At 34.3% G+C, this 27,503-nt stretch overlaps 1 protein-coding gene across 1 annotated transcript; it reads right to left on the minus strand.

Moving 5' to 3' along the window:
- Positions 1–5,027: 5,027 nt before the first annotated feature.
- Positions 5,028–27,176, minus strand: LOC132549433 (uncharacterized). The gene is made up of 27 exons (XM_060213373.1): positions 27,075–27,176; positions 21,296–21,575; positions 20,170–20,193; positions 19,618–19,733; positions 18,756–18,823; positions 18,348–18,392; positions 17,931–18,094; positions 17,358–17,471; positions 16,844–16,957; positions 16,216–16,329; positions 15,908–16,021; positions 15,691–15,804; positions 13,629–13,742; positions 12,375–12,488; positions 11,805–11,920; positions 11,253–11,323; positions 10,606–10,879; positions 10,302–10,372; positions 9,903–10,182; positions 9,325–9,392; positions 8,892–9,076; positions 7,877–7,989; positions 7,587–7,654; positions 6,601–6,833; positions 6,293–6,405; positions 5,724–5,791; positions 5,028–5,208 (listed from the first exon to the last, which is right to left on the minus strand). Exons 1-27 carry the CDS (start codon positions 27,174–27,176, stop codon positions 5,028–5,030), a joined length of 3,438 nt encoding a protein of 1,145 aa, XP_060069356.1.
- Positions 27,177–27,503: the final 327 nt, after the last annotated feature.

Raw genomic sequence — 27,503 nt, forward strand, 5'->3', positions numbered from 1 at the left:
TAAACAATCTACTTACTAAATTACAAACTATAAGTAAGAAATAAATAACAGTATTAATAGTGACACGTTTTACTGGCTATCTTGTCAGTACATAAGTTGCCTTCCCCTATGCTGTAAATGTAACCAATAAATCGTAATACAAATTTAGCGCAGATTCAAGTTTTTTGGATATAACGTAAAGATGATTTCGTGCATCATTTATAATTAATAACCATTGCTATACTTTTCAGCACAAACAGCGCTAAAGTAATATTTTCGTTAATGTGTGTACCTGAAAGTATTGTCTGTGTATTCAGTTGATATGTAATATGTTTGTATATTACCTCATGTATATAGCTTATTGTGACATCATAATTCGATAAAGGAATGACGTCACGCATTCTCAGATTACATGTTGACGTCACAATGGTCACCATAGAGGAATAGTCTAGATGACGTCAAGTTTGACGTGGAAAAAATACGTGTTTACAATTTTTTGCCAAAAATATTGACCATGTAATATAGACGATATTTAGTTAGTTTCCATGTATACACATATATACACATGTGTGTGTGTGTGCAAGTTGTAGAATTGTGTTTTATCATATCTTGTAGATTCCCTGTACTATCTTTACTACAGATTATATCTATGAATGTATATATAGGATATTTTATTTTCCATATTTAGTTATATATGCGATGAATGTATCAAGAAATAAAATAAAATTACCTACATAACTTGACACTTATGTAACTATATATATTCTCTCAGCTTACAACTTATATATACTCATGTATACAAATAGTGCCAGTTTACAAGTTGTTTAATTCTATTAACGTCAACTGTTATAACAAAGTAAAACTACATTTTTACAAATCGCGTTACATGACATGGCATGTTATTTTTGTACAAAGCCATACGGACAAACGTCATACCAATAACTTCCAAACGTATGAATAAAATTTGTTATACTGATGGTTTTTTTTGTAGATTTAATGAAAGATATCCGCCAACTTCAATTAAAGAAAAGGTACCATACTCAATCAGTTTTGCTACATGATTTACAAACAAGCTTCATTAAGTCAGACAAGTGTTGTCTCGTACATTTTACGATTGATGTACTTTTAATTATAATATACTTAATTAACTATTGTCTTCCATCATTTCTCCACAATATGACATGTCTTGTCCAATGGCATCCATCAACACTATAATTACAGCCTTATGATAAAACCAGCACTTCTTACACCGTATATAGAGTACAATGTTATCTATGTATCTTCACAGAAAGCAAACCAATATATACGGTCTAAATGTACTTGTATGTACTGACAGTACACTAATATGTACAATCTGAATGTACTTGTATGTACTGACAGTACACTAATATGTACGGTCTAAATGTACCTGTATGTACTGACAGTACACTAATATCTAGTCTTAATGTACCAGTATGTACTGACAGTACACTAATATATACGGTCTAAATGTACCTGTATGTACTGACAGTACACTAATATGTACAATCTGAATGTACTTGTATGTACTGACAGTACACTAATATGTACGGTCTAAATGTACCTGTATGTACTGACAGTACACTAATATCTACAGTCTTAATGTACCAGTATGTACTGACAGTACACTAATATGTACGGTCTAAATGTACCAGTATGTACTGACAGTACACTAATATGTACGGTCTAAATGTACCTGTATGTACTGACAGTACACTAATATCTACAGTCTGAATGTACACTATGGAGTATACGATGTGTACGGCCTTATTTTCTGCATGAAGTGGCGTTTGTTATTTAAATAATATCACCATGGCGACTATTAAACAAACAAGTCCACATGCCCGAATGGAACACTGATTTTGTGAACATTTAAGAATAATATCAAATAAAGATTTGATACTGTTGTTTCTTATTGTCTTTTGAATAGAAATACGGAAGTATGATATATTATTACACCTTCATACTGGATAAATTACGCAACAAATGAGGTGACTTTGACAATAGCCTTTTGTTTCAGTCATCACGATTTTCGTGCAGGAAATCTACAATTGACGGACAAACTCGTAACACAGTGTTTCAAAAGATGCAGGCTGATGAAAACTATAGGGAAATTTTACCGTCGTCATGGTGATTTTGTTACTTGTTACTGTGCCTGTTAAATCAGTTGTTGTGTACCTTATTCTAATTTTAGAACCAAACATTACTTACTTGACTGTCACCGATGAAGCAGAAGACAGTTATTGTCCCGGAACATCTAATCTTTTTGTTCTTTTCCTGGAGTTTCCTTGTAAATCTTTCTTTTGGCTATAATTATATTCCATTTATGTTCGTATTATGATTATGTTGTTATTTTCTGAACTGTACTACTATAAGATTATGAACTGAATTTGTTCTGAAACAGTTCGCATAAAACATTTGTATTCGAAATTTGTTGTAGCAAGTGAAATATTAATTTTTCAATGCTTTAGGAAGAATTGTTACCAAATCGCAAGGTTTTCCCAAAGCTCTAATCAAAATAGCATACTAACTAACTTCCTTTCCTCTGTGTTTTGCTTTTCATTTCATTCTGTGTAACACCAAATGTCCCCGCTGATTCTGAATTTGATCAGTGTCTCTGCAAATAATTTTATTATTTATCAAAGAAAACAGAAGAAGACAACACTTTTGAAATAAAACCAACCATGATCACATCAAAGGTTTATTATGAATAAAAGTAATTAATCGGGCGCATTTTACTATTTGATGATTGAAAACGTCGAATTTTAATGAGTGAAGAGGACGTTTCAAAGAGTCATGCTGGCTATTATAAAATGTCCGCTTAGTTTCTACCAATTTCTATCTTTCGAAACAATTTTTTCCCTGAAGAAGTCGACATATGTGAAGAAAATTGTGGTAATTGCAATAAGCCTTGATATTTCTAATCAGACGTGATACGTTGGGTAACGGATGTATGTTAACCAGATAAAATCAAAACTGATCTTTGATGTAGCCTTATCCGACTTTCATTCTTTTTCCCTGTAAATGATATCGGGAAATCTCACCTGACATTGAACAGAGAATCTGACCTTAACTATCAGCATAATATGGATCTTACTAAGTATGTTTAATAACTTGATATGTCACTCATATCACTCATCAAGTCATTTGATAAAATTCAAACATAAAAGTAAACAGAATGTTAGTTATTTGTTTGTATTTGTGAACGCCTGAAACTGACTGATTCCATATATCATATTTCTTATTATACAAAGAACTACTCTCTTCGACATGACATTGTAAAACAAGATCAATTAAAATTGCAAACTTACGATACAAAAAAAAGAAAGGATCAAACAGCAATATAAAAAAATATTTAAAAAAAACCCCATCAAATTGTGGCATTACTGACCATTTTTACAGTATATTCTTTTCATTTAGCGATTTGTTTCTTTCTTCATTATATTAGAACTACGCTACTGTTATTTGAGATATTCAGATATACTGCAATATGTACAGATACCCTATAAACATAAGGCTGCTGGAGAACAAGCCCATATAAACTAGTGCTGTAAACAGAAACTAAATCCTCATTCATGACTCCGAAATTTAATATCAAGCCAAATATCAATCACTTTCTCCTTAAAAAATGACTGCGAGATACACGTTTTACCCTTGAGCCATCTATTATCATTAGGTAAAATATATTACAAGTATTACATCCAAATAGTAGCACTTACATTGTAACTCCAGAACATTATGTACTAGCACTTAATATATTATCAATATATATATAATCACATCAATGTTCCCCACATATAGGAGATGTTCACCGAGTATGATAGTGGTACTATTTGTGTCTACTCCTGATCATTCTCACGTAATGTTAAAGCACGTTACATAAATTATTTCGAGATAAAGCTAGTTCTAATTACAGGATATAAGAAATAGATTAACCTAGGTTTACCATTAAATAGAATATACAAGATCTATAGAAGCTGTGTCAAACATGAAATCGATTCTATAGTACATCACGAGAATATCGTACTTTAATACAAATATATGTTTTATATCATAAAGATAGTCGCAATCAATTAACATATTATTGTCTTGTAAAAAATAAAACTGCCACATGGATGATGAAATCATGAAATATGGATGAAAATTAAAATGATAAATATTACATCATATAAATATAGATAAAAATTAAAATGATAAATATTACATCATATAAATATAGATAAAAATTAAAATGATAAATATTACAGCTTATAAATATAGATGAAAATTAAAATGATAAATATTACAGCATATAAATAAAGACATACATTAGATATGCTATGACATTGCTACTTCTTCGTGACACCGACGTCTCAAGAGTTTACAGATATGTTAAATGATCACTTCATTCATGGAAAATTTCTCCATACATCAAATATCTGTATTGACTCGTGTGAGTTTGTAGGTCATTATTGGTATAAATCTACACTAAGCGCTTGAAAGGATGAGTAGGGTAGCATGATGGATGTGTGTATTGATGTCTTGACTATCACCTAGACACGGTTATGTTTGCATCCACTTCATTCACTAGGCAGTACCTGATGTACATTTCATAAACATGTGTGACGTCACGCGCGTTTATCGTGATAATGCATCTAGCATCATTCAAAAATGTATGAAACACGTCACTCCGAAAACCACTCTGAGAACAAGTCTCACGTATTATGAAACTAGCCCTTTCTCTACACCTTTGTGTCCATTGTGAGCGACATAAATTCCACCAAACCGTTAAAACGTCTCAGGATGAAGATACGTTTTGCAAGTTTTGACAGCAAACCTCTGAAATATTAAGAATATTTATTTTTACAGAAATGGAAAACAGCAAATCACAGCACGAGTTACATATCGAGTCAATATATCATCGCTACAATGTATTTTTTCCGCGATTTGATTATAATATTATTCCTTAACGTCAACGAATATCTATAAATAGCAATACAAGATTACACACCATAGAAAAAAATAGAGTTTACCTCGAAGTCCAGACTTTATCAGCCGCCCGTGATTAGCGTCTGCTCAAATATAGCCAAAGGTCCCAACATGATTGCAATCTGATTGTTGACATCGCGTCGTGGTGCGTTTTCGACCAGTGCCATGAAGGTGTTGTCTCGTATCACTGGGTCGGGTACCCCATTAAACGACAGATCAAAGTTAACCCTGTCTGGGTTGGTTCTAGAAACAAAATATGAAAGATTGTGAAAAATACACAAAAGTGAATAATTAAATTGTATCAGACAGCTGATACTTTAACACAAGTACATGGTTTAGTATGAATATGATGTTTATGCAACCCAAGACTTAATTACCCGCAGAACTTTAACAGCAACACGCTGCGTACGTACACCTTAAAAGCTGTATATAAAGTTTAACAACTTTATACCAACAATTAACAACAAACGAAGGTTATATTTTTTGTTTACAATACGACCTATAGGAAATATGGGTTATTGTGAAGGTTTTATTCGGCGGTCCAAATTTTAACGGTTTTACCAAAATTCTAAAGCAAGAACAGTGATATTTCCAGGAAAATCGTGTAACAGGCTTTTGTTTTCTCAGTTACTTCGATTTTACCTATATCTTTATCTACGACTTCAGTCTATCTCCAAAAAATAGAGAACGATAGAACCTCTCAGAAAATAACGACCTTTAGTGACTGAATAATTTTCTTTCGAGAATGAGACACTTACGTGAAGTAGTTTATTTTGCATCCGTCATACCTCTGATCAGGGTACCTGTTTTCACATAACTTGTCAAACTGTAACAGACATAGTTTGATCATTAAGAGTATAGTTGTCAAACATGAACTTTTTAAGGAATAACAAAAAGAATACCTATATATTAACACAATCTTAATCCAAACTCCAATTCAATTAAAATGGGGGAAGCATCAATAACAAAATTTACACGGAAGCCACTAATAAGTGCAAAAATAGGACCAAGTGTCCAAGAAGGACAAGCGTACTTTACTTCATAGACAACACAAGCTTAGCAACTCTTATCCAACCCAAATGAAATATTTTATTCTCATGAGATAGGTTAATTGATTCCTGACTTGCAACTTTCCCATAAATCAAAAGTTTAATGACTAGTTATTTAATAGAAATTAAAAAAAGAGAATCATGTTTAATTCAAAAATATTTACAATGACATTCAACTGTTCAGTGCACTATAGAAGACACAAATCAAAGCGAATATCTGTATTACGCAATTGCCAATGAGGTTGATGGGTCAAAATATGCAAATAAAAACAACTTACGAAGTGACAGAATGGCGTCTCTATGCTTGCAAAAGCAGCTGATGTACGGTCAGCAAGGTCGCTAGAGTAGTTTAGGTTCAATACTGTGAATGTCACGTTCAATTGTATATTTACTGAAAAAAAGTAAGAAAAAAATGTAAGTTTTCTCTATCAGGAATCAAACATGCTAATTCTATGTCTTTAAATAATCGATTATTTAATATGTTAATGCAACATCACAATCTAATGACAATGCGACTAAAGCAAAACTCAAGACAAGTTAATTACTCAGATTTACAATTACAGTCAGCATGATCTTCATCACGTACCAGACATTACTGTTGTCGTTGGGACTGTGGTGGTGAGATAATCGGACATGTTGACCGCGATTCTCTGTACATCTCCGAAGGAGAAGATGTTGTTCCCTATATACATTGTGTCCTGGCCAGCTACCGTGATGTGCTGAGCACTGGTATTAAGTGTTGACCTCAGGGATTGGTCGGGAATTCCATCTGTTCCGTTGAACACCATTTTGAAAGTCAATGTCGCCGGGTCCGTATTCCTGGTAAATAAATATGTTCTATACGGCAAAAGTGCAATTTTTTTTATTTTCCTGTGCATTATGCGTTAAATCACTTAAATTTGTTTCCATTACCTTGTTCATCTCATGATATCTAAAGTGGAAATATGCCTGATGTTGAAACTGGAAATGCACAAAGCGTATTTATAAATTCATACGGACCTTAACATAATTCCGTCACAATTATGATATGAATTTGTAATATTTGGATTTTTAATATAACAGATATGTAAATACAGACACTAGTATCCTAATCTCAGTGGTCATCCTACATTGTAAAGGTCAATCATAACTACAGCTAGACTCTCTGATTTTTGTACTGTCCAGAAAGAATTCAAGCTAGTGTAGATATCCGATATATACACTATGATACTATAACATCATGTTTGTTATGCTATACTACATACGAATGTGACATACTGGTCATCGTACGGGTGTTCTCTAACCGACAATTCACAGGATCTTATTTCAAACTAAAGGAATAGCGAATTTGACTGAGAAACATTCGCCTTGAATACGCATTTAGACCAACATGTGTTTCTTTTAGCTGGGAAAGATGTATAGATATGTTGCTAATTAAAAACTTGCAATAAAATATGCTATTTATTTGTGTCTAAAGTCAAATAATCTAGTAAAAAGCAATATCTGAATGCAAAACATATATAGTAAATCATCCCAATGGATATGTTACTTGCATTTGTACCACGACGCGGCAATCTATATTGAGAAACTTACGAAATAAAGGCGACGAAGCATCTATAGTATCGGTCAGAATATACACTGGTGGACATGAAAGCGTCAATCTGTAAGCAAATTTTAATGAGATACTAATATTTATTTTGCAAAAATAAGGTAGAGAAAGGAATCTAACGCTATGAAAAGCTGTTGAAACGGACTGTACAATTATTACACGACCTTATAATGAACAATCGGATTGGAATATAAATGTTTTAAAAATGTTTTGGTAAGATAACGGTATTGGAAATGTGAACGAAGGCAATTTAAGACAACTTAAGAATACATACGTCATTACAAAACACACTCTGGAAATCCTCAAACCTCTGAGATGATGGATCAGCTAAATCGGGCTCGTACAGGAAATCGTGGATAGACAGCGTCATGTTTGCTAACCAGGCATCTTTTAATAAAAGATAATGGGTTTTTTTTTTAATTTTTAATGATACATAGTAATTGGTGTCATTCATTGTCTTCAAATAAATGTATATATTTCAAAATTATCAGTCTTTACCAAAAACACAAATTAGGAATAGTTTTTCTTAAAATAAGAGTACCGACCGTTATATCAAAATGCGGTTTTCTGCTCAAAAGAACATTTGGATATATGTTTTGCCATATTTAGCAATTAAGCAGGAAAACTGTCATTAAGATCCCGACATAACAATGTAATACATAATAACTTAACAGCAAGTGCCCTGTAACATGCAAAAATATAGGTATCATGTGAAATATAGACGGTGTAGCAGCTGCCTAGGTACGACACTGATATAACCTAAGTTGTTGTAAATATCAAGGACTATATTTAGTCACGACACTGATATAACCTAAGTTGTTGTAAATATCAAAGACTATATTTAGTCACGACACTGATATAACCGCAGTTGTAGTAAATATCAAGGACTATATTTAGTCACGACACTGATATAACCTCAGTTGTAGCAAATATCCTGGATTATATTTACACTATAATATCATTTCAAGGATTGGTCAAGTCAATGCCCACCGAATTAGGGAAATCATCATTTCCGCGAAGATGTCCAGTTGTACTGTACTTGGAACAAAACTCACATAAATAAGGTCGCATGCGTCCTTATAAAAATATACCGACGTGGCTTTAAGATTATTGCGATTTTGGGATTAACATAGCAAGCTGAAATACTGCGCCAAAAGAAAAACGCGCCCAGTCCATGCTATTTAGAGCACATAACATATATTTACCAAATAGATAATATTTTTCTTGTTTAAGGCGCATATTGCTCTCATGCCTTGATGTAATTTTGATAGGAACTGTGTCATACATACCATGAAGAATATTGTCCCATTTTGAAAAGTACACGAGTAGGTCCCCTATCAAATTAACTATTTTCCCGTTATAGGAGTATTGAGGAGTATTTTGAAATATGACGTCAGAAGTGTTTGCCACCAAAGCTTCCTCGGAATGGTTGCCTTTGAAAGTGAGTACACTGGTGATCGTGACGGGATTATTGCTGAAAAATATGATACCAAGATAAAGTTAGTTGATAGAGTATTAAGTAAGATAAGACAATACAGCTGAAACGATTTCTACAATTATGAATAATGCTGTTGAAGGGAGATAATAAATAATTGTGTTAAAGGGAGATAATAAATAATAATGTTAAAGGGAGATGATATTGAACGATGTTAGTCTCCACTTGTACAACTGACTCTACCGCTATACAAGCATATTATCACAGAACAATATACAGAGACTTACCGGAAAGAAAGACTCTCGACTTGTCTGAACGGGTAAGATTGTGAACTAAATCCCAGTAATGTCGTCATCTGCAAGTTCAAAAAAGGGAATCTACTCATCACTATACTTATCACAATTACCGTGCATTTCGTAATATAAATCTGCTATTGTAACATACAAATATATGATTGTTTATAATTCAATACTGCAGTGTTAACATAAAGACACATTTTCCCTTTGATATCAGTTAAATGTTTGTTTGTACATGTGCATCAAACAGACTGATATTTGAATGCATGATAAGCGTCATCAATATTTCAGACAGAAGATTGTTCAAAGGTTTTTAAGTCAATATCACAATTTAGAATGAAGAATATGGTAATGGAAATTGAAATAATAAATTAACCGGCATCGTGTATTTGTTTTGATCTTCTATGACACCTTAGTGATGCATAAATTGTTGTATCATACAAAGCGACTGTTTCTACTTGTCTGTATATATCCCTTTTGTTATCATTATATATAAAGACGCTGTACAGTCTATCTGACATCCTGTTGAGCACTAAGATTCCAACATGGAGGTAGACATCACCACTTACGTCGGCACCAAACAAATCAGCATGCTGTTTAAATGTTGGCGAGGCCATATCCAAAAGATCAGAGGTCCAAGTCAGATTCATAACTTGGAACTCCATATTAACTCGTGACGTCACATCCTGGTAATGTATCAGAAGGGTCCCGAGAGTATATACAATTGAATAGTGGTATTCCAGTAATGGAGTTGACTTAATTATGTACTCTTTAACATCTCTTTGCAGCTCCTTAACCGGAAAGTCCCCTTCAAATGTCAGCCTTATGTCTAACTTGACAGGGTCTTTTCTGTAAAAATGGTCAATCAAAGAATTAATCGTGAAGCGGGTAAGATGTAAAGCATTATCGCAACAACAACATTTTGATTACATAATTGATTTCACCAATGTTGGTCATGGGATACTTACAAAATTTGGATCAGTTCACATTTCCTGAATTCCGGATAGGCAGTAACATTCTTTCTCATTATATTCCCGATCTAAAATATGAATACAATTTAAAACTATGGCGTAATTATTGCATGTTCATATCGAATTCACATCCTAGCCAAACAAACTTGATCACGTTGCCATGGTACAAAATCCATGAATGTGTGTCGTTATTTTCAAGAATATATCATTAGCTATTGGAAACATGTTCGAAATAGACCTTAACAAATGTGAAAATATAAATTCGACAACCTACAGCCGGTGATTTACATGAAATACTTACATCTTCACAAACTGCTTGTGCGTACCACTTAAACTCAATGGAGTCTTTGTCGGAGATGTCCGTTGTCAGATTCAGCACTCGCAGTTCCAGACTCACTTCGGTAGCGGTATAATTATCTAGAAACACTAAAAGATCACCAATTCGCGTAGATATGGTGTTTTTAAATACAATAGGTGAACTTCCTGTCATGATGTAATTCAGCGCCTCCTGTCGAACTGTGTTGGACACATTTCCATAGAAATGTATATCCCAGTCAATGGAATAGGGACTGTTCCTGAAACATACAATGTATAATAATCATGATATATAATAATTATACGGTCAATACCATAATACTTGTTTTCCTGTCTTTTTTTTTTACATTATTTCCTGAATAAAAAACAATCACTCTTGTGGGATGAAGACGGTGAAATAATCATTCATCCAATAGGATCTGTTACTGTGTTTGATATTACATGAAAAACAAATAAAAAAATAACCAACATGCGAAAAAAATCTTAATTCAAACTGAATATCGATGAAACCGGATCAAAACATAAGTAAAGTAAAGATATACACGGAAATCATTAAAAATCTAAGTCAAAATGTTTTCGTAATATGAGCGTATTATTCTTAATTGCATAGACGTTAAGTACTTTGTTACATACCTGAATGACGTCACACTTATTTCTTTGAAGCTTGGAAATAGTCTGGGATTTTCTAAAATAGACACTGTTGCCTTCAAAAAGAAAAACAAAAGAGTGAAGAAATAAATATGATTTGGCAAACAAAATCAAGTAAATACCAACATGTAAACAGCATCATAATCCAAACACAAATTCACACTTTAGTAAAATGTGAACGAGAGGACGATTTACATGAATATTCCTAACAGTACGAGGAGAACAAGACCAGGTCTATCCAAGTAAGTAATGTCAGATCCCAAAGAAGGTAAAAAAAAAAGCCACAAAAATAAACCGGAATCAAGAGGTCAACTATCAAATATAGAACACGTCCTGCTGAATAATCTTTAACAGAAATGGTGTCTCATAACTCTTACAGAAACAGAAGTACTTGTCACATATGATACGGCTTTGTAAAACACTAGGTTCTGTCTCCAGGTAAAACGTGTAGAAGTACAAAGACGTGGAACTGTTCTAAATATCGGGTTCGGGAGATGTCCTCGCATAGCTTGGAATGTTGTACTTGAGATCACTTACTTGGAAAATGAAGGGTTTGGCCAGTTTTTGGAAGTCTAGTGACTGTGTGTCCCTCAGCGTGTCACTGAACGTTCTATTTAGAATCAAAGAGGTGTATTGAAAGGACACAACAAAATCTGAAAATAAATAGATAATGTTAAACAGCGGTCTAGACAGATTTTTGTTATAAATCTACATTGATATAAGCAAAAACAATCCGAGTTATATTTATTAACAGACCCATATACTACAGTAGTAAGTTCAATAAACCATGTAATTCAGGAATCTGTTCACCGACTGACAATATACAGTAATCAGTTAATGACCATCCAAATAACTGACAACTGTTCTAATTTTGAAGTTGACGAATTTTGGAGTAAATTTATCTCCCTATCCGGTTTTCACGTTTATTTCGTGCATTGTTCTCTGTTCAACAATTTTTGCCCCTAGCATTATTTATGAGGCTTAGAAGGACGAAGCAGCTATATGATGTATTTTGATAAATTTGGCTCTATTGTACTTTGTTATTAAGCAGGTACACAATGAATGTATGAGTGTTTAAGATCGTTATTGTTGTGATAGCTGATGTACCATTGCCACAGTCAGGTCCAGTGTAATCAGGCGGACACTGGCAAGTATAAGCTCCCGGGGTGTCTACACATGTCGCTCCGTTCATGCACGGACTTCTTTGACACTCGTCAATATCTGAAAAAAATTAGTAAGGAAAAAATAAAACATTTTGCTTCAGGAATTTAGTGATGAGTTCGGAATAAGACGAAAAACAAACTTGCAATAGAATTCTATTGATGTGGGGGAATGTTATTTTTTACCATTAAATCATGTATACTCAGGAGAATCTGGACAAAACTTTTCATGAATGTTTAAGTACTTAAAAGTTAAATTATCCTTTGGTTGTCATTTTCAGTATTGCCCTTAAGGGACCTGCCTCTATACTCGGCATAAATTACTATTTATAAAAATCCAAAACATTTTACTCTGAAAGAAATGGATCAGTGGGTCAGTGTAATTAAATTAACATGTCCCATTCATGCCGATGTATCATAACATAGTGTTTGTCAAACCTGTCAAGTTTAATGATTAACTGTAAAATATCTCTAGCGTTTTAACACTTCAATCACTCTGATTGATACATTCGATCATTTCGACACTTCAAAGAGACTTCTGAATATCTCGACATTTCCTTACTTCATTAAAGCTGGTGTCGATTATATCTACAGATGTGACAAATCTGACTTAATGCTGCATACCTCGAATAACTCGTCACATCGTGACAATCAACTCTCCATTTCGCAATAATTTTGATACTTCAGAATGACTTTCTTCACCAGAATTTTTTTAAACAAATACTTACTGTCCTTTATCTGGGCTATATTACATTTCAGCAAGACATATTGCCATTTATAAAGTTTATTTCAATGAAACCTCTGTAAGACTTGCTGCTATATATCAAGGTTAACTGGCATATATCAAGGCATTTTGCCATATATCAAGACTTGATGCTATATATCGAGGTTTTCTGCCATACGTAAAATGCTTACGGCCATATATAGACTTACTGCCATATTTCAAGTCTACTTCCATATATAAAGTTTACTTATATATATCAAGGTCTACTGTCATTTATGAAGGTTTACCGCCATATGCAAATGGCTTACTACCACATATCAGGACTTACGGCCATATATAAAGACTTACTGCCATATATGAAGACTCTGCTATATATGAAGACTTACTGCTATATATTAAGACTAACTGATATATTTCAAGACCACTTTAACCATCTAATTAGACTGTCATATAATAGACCTTTACGGCAACACATACTGTCTGAACATGTCTGCCCTCCCCAGCCGCTCTCACATCGACACTGGAACGACCCCACGGTATCAACGCACGTCCCATTGTTAACACAAGGGTACAGTGCACATTCGTTCCAATCTGTAGGAAGATGAAACACAAGTGAAAGGCATATTTCAGAACAAATTTAAGTAAAACAGTTTAGATTGATTTACATTTTATCTTTATCATTTATAACAATAATTCTATGTTTACATGTGAGATACCCATCTTATACTTTCTGTAGGTACAACATATCATAACAACATAATTATCTTATCATTTATCGAGTATTCCCAGGTAATATTAATTTGCGGATTACAAATGTGTTATGTAACCTTTTGTAACTTCGGGTTTAAATGATGAATTGATGTTATATATCCACGGATGTCATGGTGACGTAACAATTGCAATTATAAATATTAAGCTAAGGTTTGACGTGGGCGTTTCCATTTTCTACAATATGTGCCTGAATAATCGATCATGTGATCCTAAATTCCTTTCTAAATTTAGCGATTTAAGAAACCAATTTTTATTTAAGCGCACCTTTTAAATAATTTTGTTACCTCGTTTGCGAAATCACATATATGAAATTCATATAAACTTTTATAATTCTGGAACCCATTGTAATGGACATGACAAATATACCGAATAGATATCGACTCCATTAGTAAGATGGATGTAAAATACACTTGTGGAATATTTCCCAAATCAACTAATATTTATTTGTCCAAAAACAAGAGTTGCCTCCCCTTGACTAGAGTCTAAATAATCAATTTTGTGTGTAGTCTTATTTACTTCGACTACTGAAAAAGGATCTAAATAGATTACATACCTACTCTCAAATGCAATGAAAATGATATTTCAGTAAAACACGTAAAATTAAAGCGATATACATGTTATAAAATCTATTTTTGAGTAGGGTTAGGACCAGACTTCGGGTTGGCGTTTGGTTTCATAGTTAAAATATGAATACATGTATAAGTAATGAAAGTAGAGAGTTTAACTCATAGAAAAAAAAACGACTGTTAAATCAGAAATCTATATATATCATCAATGCATGTATTGATTCATGACATGATCTGTTGATTAATAATGAAGCGATATTCAGGCGATGTAATACAACATCACAGAAGTGATATTCACGTGGTTTAGATCACACGTAAGCAGTCTATCGCTTACACGTCAGCAATCTTACGTTTACAAGTCAGCAATCTTACGTTTACAAGTCAGCAATCTTACGTTTACAAGTTAACAATCTTATCTTTACAAGTTAGCAATCTTATCTTTACAAGTTAGCAATCTTATCTTTACAAGTTAGCAATCTTATCTTTACAAGTTAGCAATCTTATCTTTACAAGTTAGCAGTCTTACGTTTACAAGTTTGCAGTCTTACGTTTACAAGTAAGCAATCTTATCTTTACAAGTTAGCAACCTCATGTTTACAAGTTAGAAGTTCAACGCTTAAATGTTAGCAGTCTGACGCTACAAGTGAAAAGAGTTGACAACAATGAACTCGCCAAACTTTATAACAAGCACCAAATCATCTGAATTAAAATCGAAGAGCGAAAAAGTAGTTAAGGCAAAATACCCTTAAATATCGAACTGCTAATAGAATCTCCGTAGGTCTGGAAAGCCCCGTTGGTATTATCAAGAAAGGGAAAATTCACCACAGAGGAATTGAAATCATTCCGCTTATAATACAGTGTAGTTAAAAGTTGTCTTTGCTGGCTGTGGTGTTCGCAAAGATCGAGATACATGTCAGCAGCTATGAACATTCTGAAGTCTCCTTGGTTGACATTATATTAATGCAATACCGCCATTAACAGTTAATCATTGCAATGGCAAGCATAAGTAGAATAGAATTACTATTATAGGGATGCCATATCACCGGTACAGAATGGTTAAAATAGTAATCTATTTATAGAGACGTGCGCAGTAAACATCAGTTCAATATCTAAACATGTAAATTGGTTAAACTATTAAACATATGAACATGTTGTACACTAAGTTAGAAATTAGAAAGACAAATACCGATGTGCATACTTACTGTTCTCACAGTTAAACCCGTACCATCCCGGGCTACAGCGGCACGCGTACGACCCAGCGATATTGTGACAAGTTCCATCATGTTGACAGGGAGTAAAATAACATTCATCAACATCTGAAAAGAGGACACACAAAAATTGATTTGTTGATCTATCTCATTAATTGATTTTTTTGTGAAGTTATTAATTCACTGAAATACCATAACAACTGCCGTATACCTTCAGTACAAGTACTCCCCGCCCATCCTATCGGACACGTGCATGCAAAGCCACCATCGTAATCAGTACAGGTCCCTCCGTTCTGACAGGGACTTAATTCGCATTCATTTGCATCTGCCGTAAGAAAAACAAGATAGCTACATATTTGATATAAAAATGAATTTCTTAAGGTCAGTTTAAAAGAGTAGCTGTTGACTAAGTCACATAGAACAGAAATAGGTGTAAAGTAATGGCTGTGATAGAATACAATAGACAGTAAATTAGATAGGTCAGTTTTGATATAGTATCGGATATAATATGTTACTTACCAGTGTCACACAGGGCACCTGTCCATGTTGAGGGACACACACACTGGAACGCTCCCTGCTTGTTGATACAGGTACCATGAACACAGGGACTTAGGATGTCACATTCATCCACATCTGTACACCGATAATAAATCACATAACAGAGAGCGGACCCAAAAATAATCACATACTTTGAAAACATTCTGCACGATATAATTAAGTTAAATTTCCAATTATCATCTATTTAACGTTTTTATTAAAACTGAATATCTTATCGAATGCTGTTGATAAAACTAGAATAGGAATGAGTACATGCCTATTAATACTTATTTCCTGATAAATCAGATATCGACATCCAAGTGTTTATATGTTGTTACCGTTTGAACACTTGAATTACACGGTATTTGTTGTTATCTGAAGTTCGGTAGAGTGTACCAGCTGATCACGTGTCAATATGTCGATGTAAATTAAGAAGAAAAAGTACAGGTCTTTTATATTGAACAAAGTCATGCTAAAGCTTTAAAATCTCCCAATTTGTTAATTATCCAAAAGAAAAGCAATATATTCTTTAATTTACAGTGCGCGTGGAACTCTTATTATATGCTCAATTATTTCAATATCATAAATGTCTATCTCCCAGTTGTAGTACCTGTTTTACAGTCGTCTCCAGTCCACCCTGACTGACAGTTACACAGGAAAGAACCATCTGTATTGTTACATATCCCTCCATTCCAGCATGGGTTATCGTAACATTCATTCTTGTCTGTGTGAAACATTGGAAATAATAACATATTATGATACTTTGAAGTGTTGACGCCATTTTTAATGTTAATTTGTATCTGATAATGACACACGTATTTAATAGCTTATGACGTCATAGAGATAAGTTATTTCACGTTATTAAGAAATTACACGTTTGATGTTGAAACTGATTTTAGACATATGCAAACATGTCCATAACACATGTCAACATAATTCAAACTCAAATTCAATAGATTTAGGGAAAAATATAAACAAAAGAAAGATTTACACGGAGACTCCTGAAAATGTATAATAAGACCAGGTGATCCATAAGAGTAAGCGTTTACTGTTCCATTGACCACATCTACCATATAATAACAATGTAACTAAACGAAATGTCTATAATGTAAAATGTAATGTACCTATAAGACAGGTCGGTCCTGTCCAACCGTCCGTACAGACACAACTGAAGGACTGGATACCATCTATACATGAACCACCGTTATAACAGGGATCGGACAAACACTCGTCACCATCTGATAAAAAATAGAATAATTTCAGTTATTGTTCTTCATATCGCCACATCGATATATGTCTGATGGTATATATCAGGCTTAAGTTACTACAGATACATGGTTTCCTGTGGTTTATCCCTGCATCTTTCACCACTGTATAGTGTTTTGTGCAACATTTCGCGAACACTCAATAAAACTTGTAGAATATCATACAAAACATTTACCTTTATATATCTGTAATGATATGTTTTTTCTATTACTTTACAAACTATTCCTGAATCTATTGAGAGTAAGATGTATTTCTGATATGTGTACCAATTTTGAACACGAGCATGTCTTGGTCTACTTCGAAAAAAACAACAACATATAATTCAACAGGTTCTCACACGAGATTTGAACTTCTTAATGGCATATAATGCCAAATATGTGATTAACTTTTTATAAACTTTAGAGACATCCCTAAACGTTTTAATTACTTACCAAACTTTGATATTTCCACTAGGAAGTTATTGATGAAAGCTAACCGCAGTCCAGAAAGGTCCACCTTGGAGGCTTTGGACCTTAGAATATCTAGAATGCGAGTCCGATGGGTGGGGTCAGTCAGCGAAAGGTCAATGTCAAGGGTCAATGCTGAATCGCTCACACTGCAACAGAACATCATGTATAATTTGAGAGACCTATACTTTTCGACCTCGTAGGTTAAGGATAAAAATACATATATATTTGTATAAACATATGACAAAGTTAAAGCTTTGTATGATTGTCAAAATCGTTCTTAGAAATGCCTACCATTCGTTATTAATGATAACAATCACTATAGTTTATGGGAAGTCGTTACCCGAACCCTATCTATGTAATAGGTTAGTGTTATTTTTGATCGGAGTTAAGGTATCTTACCTCACCGCGCTGGAACATGGACACGTTTTCGGATTATCTTCTGGTCTAAATATAGAAAAAGATATATCACAGACTGTCAAAAAGATACAAACAATACATAGTTTTTCAATCCATTTTGTCATCACTACAATATTTTCTATTCTTTATCACACTACAATATCATGCTAGACAGGAAACAAAGTATCTTGTCCCGAACTTCTGTACACTTTTTATACTATACATTTTGGGTATTGTTTATTATATCAATGCAATATCCCATGATTAAACTTATAACGATTCCCCGTTAAGACGATTTTTTCGTTAGATATGCCTTATCATTCTAACCCTATTGATGTTCCTCCGTGTGACACTGCTTTCTATAAGGTATGAACTATCGTTGATCATGCAGTCAATACGTGTTTTCCTTACCGTATAGACTTCACTTTGCATCCATGGTAGTCGAGCGCCAAGCCACTGTTCTCAAAGTATTTGTCGAGCTAAAACAGATTTGATGTTTCTTTTATATGCTTTTGAAATAAGACAATATTGGAAATTACGAAAATGATTGCAATGTGGAATTAGTTCACCGCCCTATCTTAGTTTTGATTTTTTTCTCGACTATTTCTGTTGTACCATGGCCGCCTCCTAGGTTCTCCCTTCCTATCACTTTGGAGACGAACCAGTTGTCTGGTGCTTTTCACCATTAAGCTCTATCGTTTCTGATGCTAACTACAGTGAAAATGTCATTCTTCTGTACATTCGTATTAAGTTTACGCATGCTCTAAATACTTCAGGGTCACTAGAGCGCTCTGAACCCTTGGAACGTATCATGGAAAAATTGTAGGCACAAGCGAAGAAATTCGATTGGTCCAAGAAAACAAAACCTGGCCAATCAAAAACTGATACGCTCCTATGAATATTACAAAGGCGCGATATCCAACTTCAAAGCCAGTACAGAATACCGTTATCCTACCTCGAGATTTGTTTAATGTCCATCAACGGACCAAACTAATGTCGTCCACAAGGGATCTTCATTTTGCCATGAAATGTTCCAGAGGTGCAGGGAATAAAAGTGGGCGTAACCCCTGGAGTATCGAGGATGAATTTATGTTGACATTGAATATCTGCACAGGTTACACACTATCGTCATCCCCAGGCTGTCATAGGTCAGTGTGATCGTTTACGGGTGTCTGTATAAATACTAAGTACGTATATAAAGGTTGTTCAGGTTAGCATATTCTGACTACCAGTTCACTGACAATATATTCTTGTCACTAAGATGGTATCATACCTCTTTGCAAAAAGGTAGAGCAATTGCCTGGAACTCTGGAGAGGCAGCGTTCTGGAACTTCCGTGTGTAAGTTTGGTTTAGGACAGGAACTGACAGTTTGGCGGCGTAGGCATCAACTGGAAAGAATATTCGTGTTATCAATTTTATCGAAGGCATCGACTGATAACTTTGAAACTGGATGTCAATAAATAAAGCTATTTTTGCCTTTCTGATGGTCTCCCGCATCTCCTTGTTTGTTTGACAATGTCTGATATAGAATTCTTTTCGATTCTCAATTTCGAAATAAAAAAAAATAATAATGTAATATTCGGTGGTACAAAGTGTTCACTTACCATGAATCGGACTCTCGTCTGTAACATAGAATAACATACCAATTAGTATTTTATTTAAAACCTATCTACAAATAACTTTGTCTTTCAATATATCACCGACATTTCATTTATTCTGGTAATCATCAACATATTTTTTTTCTTTTAAACGAGTTATCGTGTAACATTTGTTTGTGTTCCTTGCAAAAAAGACGGATATATATAAATTATAAAACTTGTTTACGAATCCTATTCAGATGTGATTGTTCTTATATCAGCGTTATATATATGTACATATCTGTGAATTAAATGAAGTGTATATTAATGAACGAGTGTATTGTATTTTACAGTATAGTGTGATGGTGGAAAGTGTCTCATTACATGTATAGGATGTAGACTGTATGTAAGAAAGGACACGTTTCAGCCTTTGTAATATTTTTATCTTTTTCGACACTGATGGACAAAGATAACCTATTTTACCTGTTTCTGACCTTAATCTAGACCAGGCCATCATACAGGTTCTATCAACTGTGGTGTTACATCTGAATTATATACTAAGTAGGGTTAACTTCTTACAAACCAAATTATCTCTGGATTCAGATTTTGTCTGTTTGATAGAGTAAATTTTATATTATTGAGTTTTATATCCGATCAGGGAGTTATATATATGTACAATCAACCGGCACATGCATCCGTTTTATTTTCATTTTAGTGGTAACTAGTATTTTATATACGGATAAAGCTAACTTTACATACTGATAAAGCTAACTTAATATACGGATAAAGCTAACTTAATATACGGATAAAGCTAACTTTACATACTGATAAAGCTAACTTAATATACGGATAAAGCTAACTTAATATACGGATAAAGCTAACTTTACATACTGATAAAGCTAACTTAATATACGGATAAAGCTAACTTTACATACTGATAAAGCTAACTTAATATACGGATAAAGCTAACTTAATATACGGATAAAGCTAACTTTACATACTGATAAAGCTAACTTAATATACGGATAAAGCTAACTTAATATACGGATAAAGCTAACTTTACATACTGATAAAGCTAACTTAATATACGGATAAAGCTAACTTTACATACTGATAAAGCTAACTTAATATACGGATAAAGCTAACTTTACATACTGATAAAGCTAACTTAATATACGGATAAAGCTAACTTTACATACTGATAAAGCTAACTTAATATGCGGATAAAGCTAACTTTATAAACTAATAAAGCTAAATATTTATCAATTCGCCCCAGTAAATAATATCAATGTAGCAATGTTCCATTTTTGCTATTCGACCTCGTAACATGTAGTAATAGAATTAATAGGCTGGAATTAAGTGTTGATATGTACCTTGCATCATAAGCCAGTAGTGTACAAGGAGTCCTACTCCGAATGATATTAACAAGGCTCCCAGCAGTAGTACCATAATTAGTCCGATACGACCCTGAGTTCTTCTGTCTTTCCGAGGCCGTCCTAGGAATGATCGGGAGCTACTTGTGGACAGTCCATACCCAGAGAACCCGTCGTAAAGGTCCGGATCCTGTAGACTATTGTGGTCATATATTCTTTCCTTAAGGATAACAGGTGTCAGTGTAAACTCGCCAAGCTCATCCTCAAATCGTCGCTGAGACTGAAAAATATCATTTAGTTTTGGATTATCACTTATAGGTTACATGATGGTTTAACAGAGATCACACATAAACGTTATAATTACCTATATATATGTACTAAATAAAGTACAAATGTTCTAAATACAGTACAAATGTACTAAACATAAAAACGTTAAATGTTAGGATAGGAACTTAACATAATCTTGCAACAAAACGTTAAAAAGTAAAAAGATCCATTCTAACCCAAACGAAAGGATTTGCATTTTGTGTGAGGCTGTGGGTGTGGGTGTGTGTGGGTGAGCTTGTGGGGGTGGGTTTGTAGGGAGGGGGATTTTGATACATACATAAAAAATAACCATTCATCACGGAAACCTATTAATATATCTGATATAAAACACATTTTCCCGATTTCGATATTCACTGTTGTTCATGAAATCTGCCTGTTACTTCTATCTTTCATTGACAAATATTCTATTCCATTGTCTGTTATCTGACATGACCAACACAAGAATATTCTGGATTTTCGCAGAAGAAATCCGTGATCACCAAATGCTGATGTCCCTGGTGTTTTATCAACATTAGTGTCTCCATGGCTTGGTCAGCTAAATCACTTGCCGTTATTCCTTATGTCGAAGCATGACACGTTATGATCAGCGGCAGATGTCGTACATCTGTACATGTCATACCGTGGGAACACTGTCGTTACCTGTCTAGGTAGCACAGGTAACGTTTATCATCTTATATTTTTAGGAGGAAAACGTTATTCGTGATAAGATAGCAGACAATTGATGTCTGTTAGGTAAAAAGTGACTGTATCACTGCATGATCATTCACTATATTAGATAAAACGCATGTGATTGTATAATTGTAATACTGACCATTGTTAAAAAAAGAGGAAGTGTATGGCTGAAAGGTCATTCACGGTATTAGGTAGAAACCGATTCTATGATTCCATAGTCATTTACGGTATAAGGTAGAAAATGATTGTATGATTTCATGGACATTCACGGTATTAGGTAGAAACCGATTCTATGATTCCATAGTCATTTACGGTATTAGGTAGAAAAGGATTGTATGATTCCATGGTCATTCACGGTATTAGGTAGAAAATGATTGTATAATTCCATGGTCATTCATGGTATTAGGTAGAAAACTATTGCATGATTTCATGGTCAAGACTGTGCGCCATTCGTTGTATAATGTAGAAATTGTATGTACTGCGTGGTCTGTCTTACTTCACCCTTCCAACACTTAAGATAATATCGGGTAGACATACAGAATTATCCCTTTCGTCATAACAGATAACATCTAGTCAACACAAACAGTCTGGGTCTGTCTTCATTTAACATCTGCTAATGACTTAAGTCTCGTATCCACTGGCGAAGCTTGTATCAGGTGAACGCGAAAAGGGGAGGTAATTGTTTGTATAAGAAAGTTTCTATGTGACAGGTATGGAAGTTATTTGACTAGTTACAGGTGTAATCAAATGTTGGCCGTAGGTAATCATTGCGTCACATATGTCGTCACATTTGATATGCGACAGATTCGCCTAGCTGTAAGTAGGTGTGTACTCCTTTATACGGAGAAACGGGTATTCAGACATCCTCAGACCGAAAACGTCCGCCTCTGACATCAGAAAACTAATAGAAATGATTATTATGAAATAATCGGTTGTTAATATTCTGCACTACAAGAGAAAGTGCTATTTTGTGGGTTTTTTTTTTTTGTATTTTGATTCGATCGTGAATTTACACGCATGGCATTTCCTTGAAGATTTTCTATGTATTTTCTGAATATTTTAATTTCATGATTTTACAGACAAAAGAAATTTGATAACAGGTATATCATATTAAAGATATCTCCTTACTGTTATAAACAAACATAAATATCAGTCATGAATAAGGTGAAAGGTATTGGAATAATATAGAAATGTTTAGGACAGAGGTTTTTATTAGTAAATTGAATTTCACTTAACGGTTAGGACAAGAATCAGTCCGAAAGTCACTTTTAGTGAAATATAACACAGTCATAGTAATCGTTTAGATTCAGTTGCATATATTAACGTCGAAAATTGGATCCTTAAAAGCAGCGTCTTTGCAAATACAGAACGGTTAAAAGAGACCTGGAAGGGGGGGGGGGGGAGGGGGGGAAAGAAAACGTCAATTTGTTTTGCTAATATGAATGTATATGAATTGAATCAAAATAAATCGTGTCACTTGAAATATTATTAAAAGAACACATCCTAGGACTCGCAATGGGATAATTCTCGCATTAAGCCTATTGTAGCTAGTCTAAAGTGCACATGGTCTTGCAAGACAACTGTTGCCTGAGACGGAGTGCTTTTAAGTTTTCTTTATTAGCCTTGGCCTACTTTTTGAGGTCAGAGTGGTCAAGACTGACCAAGTGAGATTTTTTCTGTATTATACATATATGTATCAGTTTGGCGCGCGAGGTTACCACATTCGGACATTTTTACATGTGTATTTTATATACAGGACATCTTGCATGTCTGTATCAGTCGGGCCTCGAAGTTGTTACACTTGTGACTTTTTACATAAGTGTCTGTCTGTCGGGTCTCGAAATATGACATCTGGGACTTTTTACATGTATATCTATATCAGTCAGTAGCTCGAAGTTATCAAATCTAGGATTTTTTTACATGTATATCTATATCAGTCGGGGGCTCAAAGTTATCAAATCTGGGACTTTTTACATGTATATCTATATCAGTCGGGGGCTCGGAGTTATCAAATCTGGAACTTTTTACATGTATATCTATATCAGTCGGGGGCTCAAAGTTATCAAATCTGGGACTTTTTACATGTATATCTATATCAGTCGGGGGCTCGGAGTTATCAAATCTGGGACTTTTTACATGTATATCTATATCAGTTGAGGGCTCGGAGTTATCAAATCTGGGACTTTTTACATGTATATCTATATCAGTCGGGGGCTCAAAGTTATCAAATCTGGGACTTTTTACATGTATATCTATATCAGTCGGGGGTTCGGAGTTATCAAATCTGGGACTTTTTACATGTATATCTATATCAGTTGAGGGCTCGGAGTTATCAAATCTGGGACTTTTTACATGTATATCTATATCAGTCGGGGGCTCAAAGTTATCAAATCTAAGAACTTTTTACATGTATATCTATATCAGTCGGGGGCTCGAAGTTATCAAATCTAGGACTTTTTACATGTATATCTACATCAGGTCGGGGGCTCAAAGTTATCAAATCTAAGAACTTTTTACATGTATATCTATATCAGTCGGGAGCTCGGAGTTATCAAATCTAGGATTTTTTACATGTATATCTATATCAGTTGAGGGCTCGGAGTTATCAAATCTGGGACTTTTTACATGTATATCTATATCAGTCGGGGGCTCAAAGTTATCAAATCTAAGAACTTTTTACATGTATATCTATATCAGTTGGGGGCTCGGAGTTATCAAATCTAGGATTTTTTACATGTATATCTATATCAGTTGAGGGCTCGGAGTTATCAAATCTGGGACTTTTTACATGTATATCTATATCAGTCGGGGGCTCAAAGTTATCAAATCTAAGAACTTTTTACATGTATATCTACATCAGGTCGGGGGCTCAAAGTTATCAAATCTAAGAACTTTTTACATGTATATCTATATCAGTCGGGAGCTCGGAGTTATCAAATCTAGGATTTTTTACATGTATATCTATATCAGTTGGGGGCTCGGAGTTATCAAATCTAGGATTTTTTACATGTATATCTATATCAGTTGGGGGCTCGGAGTTATCAAATCTGGGACTTTTTACATGTATATCTATATCAGTCGGGGGCTCGGAGTTATCAAATCTAGGATTTTTTACATGTATATCTATATCAGTTGGGGGCTCGAAGTTATCAAATCCAAGAACTTTTTACATGTATATCTGTATCAGTCGGGGGCTCGGAGTTATCAAATCTAGGATTTTTTACATGTATATCTATATCAGTCGGGGGCTCGGAGTTATCAAATCTAGGATTTTTTACATGTATATCTATAACAGTCGGGGGCTCAAAGTTATCAAATCTAAGAACTTTTTACATGTATATCTATATCAGTCGGGGGCTCGAAGTTATCAAATCTAGGACTTTTTACATGTATATCTACATCAGGTCGGGGGCTCAAAGTTATCAAATCTAAGAACTTTTTACATGTATATCTATATCAGTCGGGAGCTCGGAGTTATCAAATCTAGGATTTTTTACATGTATATCTATATCAGTTGAGGGCTCGGAGTTATCAAATCTGGGACTTTTTACATGTATATCTATATCAGTCGGGGGCTCAAAGTTATCAAATCTAAGAACTTTTTACATGTATATCTATATCAGTTGGGGGCTCGGAGTTATCAAATCTAGGATTTTTTACATGTATATCTATATCAGTTGAGGGCTCGGAGTTATCAAATCTGGGACTTTTTACATGTATATCTATATCAGTCGGGGGCTCAAAGTTATCAAATCTAAGAACTTTTTACATGTATATCTACATCAGGTCGGGGGCTCAAAGTTATCAAATCTAAGAACTTTTTACATGTATATCTATATCAGTCGGGAGCTCGGAGTTATCAAATCTAGGATTTTTTACATGTATATCTATATCAGTTGGGGGCTCGGAGTTATCAAATCTAGGATTTTTTACATGTATATCTATATCAGTTGGGGGCTCGGAGTTATCAAATCTGGGACTTTTTACATGTATATCTATATCAGTCGGGGGCTCGGAGTTATCAAATCTAGGATTTTTTACATGTATATCTATATCAGTTGGGGGCTCGAAGTTATCAAATCCAAGAACTTTTTACATGTATATCTGTATCAGTCGGGGGCTCGGAGTTATCAAATCTAGTATTTTTTACATGTATATCTATATCAGTCGGGGGCTCGGAGTTATCAAATCTAGGATTTTTTACATGTATATCTATATCAGTTGAGGGCTCGGAGTTATCAAATCTAGGATTTTTTACATGTATATCTGAAAGGATGAAATGGCAGTGATAGTATATTGTTGTGTAATTCTAAGCCTTCCTCTTGGACAAAATAAATAAAAAAGGATGCCAGTATGATACCTGTCACGTGACAACTAAGGATACATTGGATACATAACGTAATACCTGTATCAGACGGGACCCCTGACTTACATGTCATGTGGTTCGTATTCCAGAGTTATATGTATTCGCTTCCAGGAAGTCCTCGCAATACTTCTGGAACATACGGGCTTAGACTGATTTTGTTTCAAAATCTGTTCCTTTAGTACCATTGACGGACGAAACATCTAACTGGTGTAGTTTTATTCAGTTTTTGTCGCTTCGTTATCTAATTCTATATCTGTATTGAAAGGTGTTATTTTTTTGTGGATCTTTTGTACAATTCTCCAGTACCTACATGGGCACCAATATGACGGAGGTCGTTTCATCAACTCCTCTGTTAGATAGATAACATTGTACTTCTGGTTTGATGGTATTAAACCTTTACTAATTTATACTCACCCCGTCAGACTTGTAGATGATATCATCATTCATGTGTCGTGTCCAGATCGACCCAGAGTCTATCTCCAGCTTCCCGTCCCTGGTATCCTCATATTCCTTCATATTTAAAGTTTATAGTCACACAAACACCAGGTGTAATTTCAGGTAAAAATATCTATACAATAATTAACACAATACTTGTCGATACGCGCCTGATCGTCAAAGGAAAGTGTTATCACACTGAAACTATAATCAGCAAAGAGAGCTCCGTTTTTTCACTAATGTCTAGAAATATTTGAAAAACTCGAAAAAATATCCAAAATTCAGCACTTTCCACACAAATCGTGTTTATGAAACTGATTCCGTCGTTGTGAAGTGTGGCCTTTCAGTATCCAGTGAATACAGAAAGGCACGGAAGCGTGTCACGATGCCCGGATAATATTTCACTCT

Source organism: Ylistrum balloti, unplaced genomic scaffold, assembly GCF_031769215.1.
Source record: "Ylistrum balloti isolate Yb309-2 unplaced genomic scaffold, AGI_CSIRO_Ybal_v1 Utg369618, whole genome shotgun sequence".
NCBI lineage: Eukaryota > Metazoa > Mollusca > Bivalvia > Pectinida > Pectinidae > Ylistrum > Ylistrum balloti.

Excerpts from the sequence above, each read along its gene's own strand:
- LOC132549433 (XM_060213373.1), bottom strand. The coding sequence starts at position 27,176 with ATGAAGGAATATGAGGATACCAGGGACGGGAAGCTGGAGATAGACTCT. Across the intron at positions 9,077-9,324 it reads GTCGAGAGTCTTTCTTTCCG|CAATAATCCCGTCACGATCA; the intron begins GTAAGTCTCTGT and ends CATATTTTTCAG. Across the intron at positions 6,406-6,600 it reads AACGACAACAGTAATGTCTG|TAAATATACAATTGAACGTG; the intron begins GTACGTGATGAA and ends ACTTTTTTTCAG.